Raw genomic sequence first — 9,037 nt, forward strand, 5'->3', positions numbered from 1 at the left:
GGGTTTTAGCTAACTGAAAGCCTTGCAATGTGGTTCTAGCGAACTGAAGATACACAATAGAGAATTTCCTTCGGGGGAAAGCAAAAATTCGAGAGGAAATAAATTTAATAGGATTTCTTTTGTTCATCTTCAGTTAGGACCACATTGCACTGCTTTCAGTTAGCGAGAACCCTTCCAACTTCTGACCCAGCGGGGCTTCGAAAATCGGCACGGTCGCTTCATTGTTAGTCTCAATGCTCGGTTTTGAGTTCGCTAGAACCCTTTTCGCTGGAAGTCGGCCTTTAAGTTTAACACTCGTGGTTTTATTATTTATGTGTAAACCGCTCTACTGTAAAGTAGGGCTAACTCTTACTTTTCTAACCAAAAGACCGACAAGTCCAGTCCATGTTTTATTCGCTAACAAAGTTCCAAAATCATAGTTGGATATTTTTGTCACACTGTAACTGAATGTTTGAAAACACGACGGTGAATACATTTCACAACTTCAAAGAACCTTAGAAAAAAGCTGGCGGGTTTTATTTCGTGGCCACTTACGTGAAGTTAAAATATGTCGAAAGTGATTTCAAAATTTCAAATTCATAACCTCGGATGACGAAATTATCGTCACTTGTTTTGTTTACTTTCAGAAATGGAGTCTGCGTTAGCCAAGTTACGTGAAAATACGTTACTCTTTCAAAATAAATTTTATCCACAATATTTAAAATACCTCCATAAAACCGATATTGAAATGTCCAGAACAGTCATTATTATGATTTGAGGCTAGCAGTTGTGTCATATCGCTTAAAAATTATGAGTCACTCACAATCATTTTGTAGTCCAAATTCAAAACAGCTCTTGGCTAAATAGAAAGCTTTTTAACTTCTTAAATGCTAAACAAATAGGCTAGCTTTAGCAAACGATGTGCTCATGAGCGCTCATTTTGAAAATAACCTGTTTGATCTATAATTTTTCACTGCAGCTAATGATCTTTTAAACTTATTAGATATTAGAACATCTTCGTTATTTTCCAAAAAAACACTGGAATGATATTCGAGAAACAAATAATTGGGACTCGATAAATAATCAAAAAAACCTAATTTGAACAAATAGAAATACTCGATACGCGAAAGAATTTTTGATACTCGATATTGAATTTTGTTGATACTCGGAACCGAAAAAAGGGACTCTCACACCATTGGTCCTTTAACAACTAGCAGAAAGCAGTAACCTTCAAAAGATTAGAGCCTGCAAACCAGTTTACAGGTAGTTCGGGCCTAAGTTGGTTGGAAAATTAGTTAAACAAGCCTATAAACTGTCCTGGGACCAAATAATAAGCGCGAGATCAAACTGTCCCGAGACCGAATAATAAGCGCGAGATCAAACTGTCCAGAGACCAAATTATAGGCGCGAGATCAAACTGTCCAGAGACCAAATAATAGGCGCGAGATAAAACTGTCCCGAGACGGAACAATAAACGCGAGATCAAACTGTCCCGAGACCAAATAATAGGCGCAAGATCAAACTGTCCCGAGACGGAATAATACACGCGAGATCAAACTGTCCCGAGACGGAATAATACACGCGAGATCAAACTGTCCCGAGACCAAATAATAAGCGCGAGATAGAACTGTTTAGCGATACAGTTATTTTTGTAACACTAACAATAAAAGTTAATTTCACTTACCCCTTGTAAATGGAATCGAAATCTAAACCAATAGTCAAAGATTCATTAAGAATTACAAAGACTAACACCAAAAATCAATTAATTCTTGCGAAGGTTTCGTACTTTATATATATATTTCGTGCTGTAAGAGTGTAAGTAGCTTTCATGCAAACGCATTCGATAAAATACGAACAACTGAGAAGTCCGCTTGACTCTCGCCCAATTTTAACCGTGTTCCCCGTAAATTGCATTGCCATTATCTGGATGATAAATATAACGATGTGAATGTAGAAGTTCATTAAAATTAATTGAAATCAATAAGACCGCCTGCCAACAGCCGTGCCTTGGGAATAGGACAGCTAGAGAAATGGGCCAATGTTTATAAAATAATGGTATTATTAAGTTAATGACAAACAAACGTTCGACTTGGGCTGGCATGTCTTCTGTTTGCGTTTTTTTTACGTCCAAAAGCTATACAGTGGCTCCCTTACATAATAAATATCATTTGAGTGCCACATAATTTTAAGAAATGACTGTTGGCTATTACATAACTCCACGGAGTAAATCTAGATTCGGTTAAAGCAAGGGTTAGGGCACATCTTTTTAAGCTAGAAGCCATCATTAAGAACTCTTTTTTGGGAAGGGGGAGGATGAACTTTACTAATTCTGCAGTCTTCGAGCGTTTTGCTTTACGCCTTGTTTGTTTTCGGTTGCGAATTTCGTAGAAAACCAAGCCAAACAATGGATTTTTCTAAAAAATTCTTTCGAATACTGGTGAAAGGTTTGCTGTAAGGTAGCTGCTGTGTAAGTCTCGGCTTTTCTACAAAGCAAAATTATGTTAAATAAGATGAACGAAAGACATGTAATATTAAAAACAAATTTATTATTGAATTGTAGGATAAAACATGAACTATTAACTATATACTGACTCGAAAATTATAAAACTACATCGATTTTAATTTGAAAACCGTTTCTGTCGCACATTTTTGGGCGATTCTAAGGGTGCGTGCAGCAATGCAAGAAAACCCAGAAGTTCATTACGCGACATTCCTATCTTGGGAAGTTTCCTCCCTCATGAGTCATTCCCTCGTCTTCTTCTAGGGATCATAGGTGTGTCACATTCATTAAGATCTGAAGTATCCAAAATTATGGCTTCTCGCGCGCAATACGAACAATTCTGTGGAGTATTGATGAGGGGCAAAATGGATCCATTTTCTCGGATCACAAGTCTCTACGATGGGCTGCTCAATTTACCTCGCGAAAGAGTCTACTTTATACACCTGTTTGTTTATCAGAATGCCCTGACCTTTTCAACAACGATGGCGTGACGCGTTCTCTCTTCTAAACTAACGTAGTGGATCAATGAGATCTCCCCTATATCGTTTCCCTGGCCCGAACAGGTTCCCACTCGCGTACTTGTATGTATAGACCATGGGTGTATGTATAGGCGTTAGATACTAGGACCATGTACTTCAAAGTTATACCTACACCAAAGTCCTTCTATATAAGACCACATCTTTAGTCTTTGATTGCGCATACTGGATGTTCAGGCTTAAGAACACAAGGTGGACAAACACCAGACTCTATTTTGAAAAGGGTCTACGGCTGACAACAAGAGAGCCATTTGATTTTCTTTTCTGGGAGTTATTTTTTTCGAAGGAAGATAAGAATTTCGTCAAATGAACTTCTGGTTTGCCATATTTTAGACTAGTCTACTTTTAGAGCCTCGTTCCGTCTTTTACAAACTGCCAGAATGACTTAGCAGCCTCACTGACTGTTGAGGCGAATAAATCTAGACTTGGTGCATTTTTTCTTTTAGATTTGACGTTATTGTCCAATGTCTCCCACGGGTTGTCTTCTTTCGTAGCCAACCTGTACTTGTCGACGAATTCCGATTCCTTTGAGATGCTCAGAACTCGTTCCGGATGATTTGTGATAATGCCATCTATTCCCAATCTGTACAAAAATTAGAAAGTAGCAATGGGTTAGTTTGATTAAAAAACGATTTGAAATTGGCAAATTTTATCCCCGCTACTGAGATAAATCGGGCTTAGCGATAATAAGTGTAGTTGTCCCGTTTCAAAGAGAAAAGAAATGAAGTTAACATTCCGCGACATGAGTGAAAAACTCTCAAACTCTGCTTTATAGAGCATTCCATGAATTACATGCAGAGAAACCAACACACAGGAGAGATGCCGCTCTCTTAGGTTATTTCCCTAGTGCCAAGGAGCAACACCAGACGGACGGATCCCGAGTTCACAACACGCAACTCGTACTGTATCTAGCGGTTCTTCTTGGCAAGAAGAAGGCAACCGCATACCTGTGATCTTTGCTTATCCAAATTATTGTAATAGTCTATTGGTCACAGATTGAATCCGATCATTATACGTGGTATTAAAGGAAAGGTTCAGGCAACATACCTTAAAAGAACGGTTTTTTTTTTCTAAAAATAGAAGGGAAAATATTAAAAAAATAGATGATCTCTTATTTAAAAGTAATTACTATTTATTTGGTCTTAAAAACACAGGTTACTGCCTCGCCATATTTAGAGTCTTTTGCTAGCCAGAACCCACACGGGATTGATTCAACAAGTCCCGTAGCGGTAAGGGGTTCCAGTTAGCAGACGCCTCCAAAATGGCGAGGCACTAGTCCTCGTTTTTAAGACCAATTAAATGCTAGTTATTTTGTAATAAGGATCAATTAATTTTTTTGCCATTATTTTTCCTTTTTATATTTAGAAAAAGGACGTTCTTTAAAGGCATAATGTGTATAACCGGGATCTTTTCCTTTAAAGTTTCATATTCCTGGACTTGATTTATACAGAGTAGAACTGCAAAAAGCACGAAAATTTCAAATCTAGATTCAAGCACCTACCTTAAAGTGTACTTTATAGAGAATGTGAAATCTACTGTCCATCTGTAAACTTTGTTAAATCTGGGGTTTCTCTCTCTTTCTTGTATTGCTTCCTTCAAACGATTGTTATTACTGAAGAAACTAACGCAGTTGGTGATCCCGTCACCTAACCAAACATTGCGTGCGACCCCAAGTCGCTCCCAAAGACCGTCTATGTCTTTGACTCTGTCGTTCAAACCCACGTCCCATCCCACGTACTTGTCCAATACTTCGGCCGAGTATTTGCCGACTAGTTTGCGTCGTACCCCTCTCACCACATCGGAGTCGGCCGTGTGTCCGATAGAAAGTAGAACGTAGATGTTACCTACGTTCTGCCCTGAAATTACATTGAAATGTCAGCGATCATAGACTATATGTCATATCTTATTATTCTTACCATCATTCCATAGATGTTTGTGGAGCTTCTCGCCTAAACTCTCCCCAGCTTTGTACTTAGCACTGGCAGGTAAATTGGATACTTTTAAGTCCAGGAAGAGTAGGACCAACTCTTTTCTGAATTTCGGATTTCCTATATCGAGAAATTTGTGTATATAATTAGTGTTAAATCAGGGTATATGGGATTAAAACATTTCAACAGACCGCTAGTAGGTTAGTGTGGATTCTATTTGATTCGACATAGGGAAACTGTATCGATGAGTAAACACTTTACATAAAGCTTAAGCTAACTTAGCCCTGATAAGTCAGCCATAAATTAAAGAATGTGTTCATAGGGTCAAACCAGGGATAGATAGACTTTTTTAAGACGGAATGGGTAACAGGGTTATTCGGGTGCGCGTCCTAGTCCACGACCCCCTTACCCGTGACGGGGGGTATGAAAGAAGAGGCGGGTCTTATTTTCATTATGGCGTTGTATGTATATCCGGGTCAAATAAACGTCGTCTGCCAAGTTGGAATGGATTGGGCTCCGATTGTAATTTTTGAAAGAACATTGTTTAAAAATGGAAGTAACACAAGACATAGGGCTTGAAACCAAAACACATTTTGAAATACGATTTATTTCTCTTTGATGAAGTTGTAGTGATGCTTTAAAAGCCTTCATAGATATTACAACACGAACAGGTTTTAACCAAACACTAAGCTCACAAAACTCCTGGCCATTCACTAAGCCTTGGTTAACTTCATCAAATTCGCTTACAAAATTATGAGGATAGTAGACATGATTGGCTTTAGAAAGAATTAGCGAACACTTTTCACCCTTACAGATGTACTCCAAATCCAAAACACCGGCAATAAATTCCCTACCTCTTAATTGCTATTAAAAACAATTCCCGAATAATTTCCGTACCCTTGCTTTTAGACAGCTTCATTTTGAACCCCTGTAAAGATGCTTTTCTGTACAACCATAGCCCACTCGATCACGCGCATCACGACGTAAGCTGCTCGCGCTATATAGCGCGAGCAGCGCAGCGTCCGGGAGCGCGGATCGAGTGGGCTCTGGTACAACGCAAGAGGGGTCGTAGTCATAGCGACAGATGTAAACAGGAATTACGTATTATTGGCCCTCCTTGTCAGCAACGTCACCAATACGTAGTTTTAGTGAGCCAATAAGAAAATTTAATTTTTTGGTTACGTGTTGAAGGAAGGGGCTATGTACTCGTCTATGAGTCGGACTGAAGTAAATATTAACCGTTGGGAATTCCGTCTTAAAAAAGTCTATCTATCCCTGGTCAAACTGAGTGGAAAGTGTCAAAGAACAAGGGGTCTACAACATTTAGTTTTGGAGGTATAGGTTCCCAAACATTGGGCATAAATAAAAAAATAGACGATCCAACTTTTTGACTCAGCTTGATGGGTCAACTTGAGTTGAATCAAGTAGTTGGATCGTGTGAATAGACGCTGGATGAGTTGAGATCCAATTTTTGCTGACTCAACTTTTTAATTTCATTTCCCAGCCAATCAAAATGAATTACAAAAAAAAGCCTTTTTCGCGGGTTATTTCGCAAGTGCCAAGGTGGGTGGCGCTTAAAAAGTTCCATTTGGCGGTAAAAGTTTAGTCGTGTGAAAAGGAAGGATTTACTTCACTTTTCTCTTCAAAAGTTAGGCAAGTTGATACAATCTTTTGACCCATCGAGCTGAGTCAAAAAGTTGGATCGTCTGATAGAGCCTTAAGTCTTCAAACTAAGAATGGTGCAGAACCTTTATCCAGCAGAAGTCTACTATTAAATGGGTAGAAGTGTGCCTACACTATAGCAAATTAATACTAATTACTTCACTTGTGTGACTATTTCTTTGTTTTAGGGGCAAAGGTTTGGGAGCCTAAATGATGACACTTTCTAATCATTTTGATCCAAACAGACCTATAAAATCCCCCTGTATCTCTTAATAACACCATAACGTTATGAATCATTAGCTAACCATTTATAAGTAACTTCCCTAGTCCTATACAAATAAACTTTTATAATGCCACTAATGTCTATATTCAATTAATTGAGTTTGTTTAATCTGGTGGTAAACAATCGCGAAATCTACAAGAGATCTTCAACTATGTGTTGTTAGACTTACCTGGCGTAGTTATGACCCTGATGTAATTCAGGTACCTCGCAAAGTCCTCCCTTTTTTGGCACATTCTAAAGCAATCGCAGGGTGCCCCGTGAAAGACCCATTTAGCCTCGCCACTTGGTAGGAATGTTATGTCTGATTCGACTGCGTTGGCACCCTTGTCTAAATAATATCCAACTTCCGATATGGAGTTGACCATGTGCGCTATGTTGTACAATGGACGGCGTTCATCTCGCTGACTACCTGTTACCTGAAAATGCAATGTGACATGATACTATTATTTAATAGTTAATTTCATTTCAAATTGGAGGTTTATTGGGAGCGAAACAATTAATAGCATAGCCCTGGGATATTAAATGTAAGTGTTTACTATCTACCAGAGATTGTGAGTCATGTAAAACAACATAAATCCTTTACCTCATGGCCCCCTTTCAAAACGTAGAATAACAATTTCGACTTATCCCCGAGACATTATAATATTTAACTACACGTACTCTAAATGAAGGTACATTAGCGTTTACATAAAAAAGCGGTTTGACCTCTTATATAAAGCAGCGTTATTATGAAAGTAAATTTTTAAATTGACGATTATGAAATAAGCTGATATTCAAAATTGCGTTGTTTTTAAGTATTAGCATAAGTACATAAGATATGATCTATAAGTTTGTAACTGGTTACTGAGATCTTGTCATGAAGTGACGTAGTTGAAACGTCATAGATTCTCGTAAAGCGACGCCTGTTGAGGCACTGCCAAAGGCTTACTACAGACTAAATAGGAAGATGGACTGCAAAAACCGAGTGTAGTCAATTCTTGCGTCGTACTCGGACCAGCTATCAGTAGCTCTCTAGCATTATGAAGTATATGTAGTGTCATACTCATGGAAGATATCTTATGAATTTATGGTATAAGGTGTAGAGTCAAAGCCTTTAGGGAATATGAGTCTTAATTGAATCCCAGTGGTATTAGGACAGGTCAGATAACGTTTGTCTAGATGAGGTTAGTTTAAGTTTTTAATTGCAGTCATCCCAGTTATGAAAATGGGTGTTGTACCTATAAGAAGAATTTTATTGGCTATCGCTGATACGAGAAACCACTGTTTTGGTACAAAGAAATATGACACGCCGTTTTAAGAACCTCTGACCTTTCAACACGGTTAAGAATTTTTTTAAATCCTTAATCCAGAAAAATATTCACAATTCGTTAAGTAGTATCCAACAAGAAATCGCGATGTTCTTTGCCATATTTAAAATATACGTTGTTTAATAATTATCAACGAAAATAAAATAATTATTTAATATTGTACAGCATTAAAGTGCGCAATAACATTGGAAAAGCCACAGAAGAACTTCATTTTGCTCGCGTCTGATTAGAAAATGGTCCCTTTTCTATGGTATATTTTAAATGTAATATTAAATTTTACTTCTAATATTAGTAACATCGTAATAATGAGTGTAAACAGCCAATTACGCGATTGTAAATTACCATACAATGGAAGACATAGGTCATGGAACTATTGTTATCATTTACCCATAAACACTTCCGAAAGGCGTGACCAAATTAAAATTTAAATGGTTGATAAATATTAAATACAACTTACTTGAAATAATAATATAAGATGAAAAGTTACAATGACTAGAATATTTTTCTCGGTACTATGGTATCTGGCAGCCATCATTCAGTGCGGGTGCCTCCTCGTCTTCCGTTCTGTATTCTGCATAATGTTTAAAAAACGGAGAGAAATGAAACTAATGATATGATCATTTCCTTCTCAAATCCCCAAAGCTTTCTTTAAATTCTCTTCCTACTAAATATTCTCGCACGACCTGTTTTAATAATAGAAGTAAATGAAACGGAAATGTTGATAGAAATTGTTTTCTCTTAATTATGAGAAAGTTGGAAGGAAAGTATTTCGTTTCAAGCGTTCAGGTAGAGTCTCGGAGGTTCCTAAAAGCAGCGAAGCAGACTATTTAAAAGGAATACAA

The 9,037-nt window shown here is 37.7% G+C and overlaps 1 protein-coding gene across 1 annotated transcript; it reads right to left on the bottom strand.

Annotated features, from left to right (window-relative positions):
• Positions 1-2,548: 2,548 nt before the first annotated feature.
• LOC149690129 (dermonecrotic toxin StSicTox-betaIB1i-like) lies at positions 2,549-8,768 on the bottom strand. The gene is made up of 5 exons (XM_089869624.1): positions 8,653-8,768; positions 7,058-7,304; positions 4,932-5,063; positions 4,517-4,871; positions 2,549-3,598 (listed from the first exon to the last, which is right to left on the bottom strand). The coding sequence occupies exons 1-5, from the start codon at positions 8,728-8,730 to the stop codon at positions 3,361-3,363; spliced, it is 1,050 nt and encodes a 349-aa protein (XP_089725750.1). The 5' UTR covers positions 8,731-8,768; the 3' UTR covers positions 2,549-3,360.
• Positions 8,769-9,037: the final 269 nt, after the last annotated feature.

The sequence above is a fragment of the Phalangium opilio genome, unplaced genomic scaffold (assembly GCF_054372755.1).
Source record: "Phalangium opilio isolate 3A_F unplaced genomic scaffold, DU_Popi_V2 ptg000031l_1, whole genome shotgun sequence".
Classification (NCBI taxonomy): Eukaryota; Metazoa; Arthropoda; class Arachnida; order Opiliones; family Phalangiidae; genus Phalangium; species Phalangium opilio.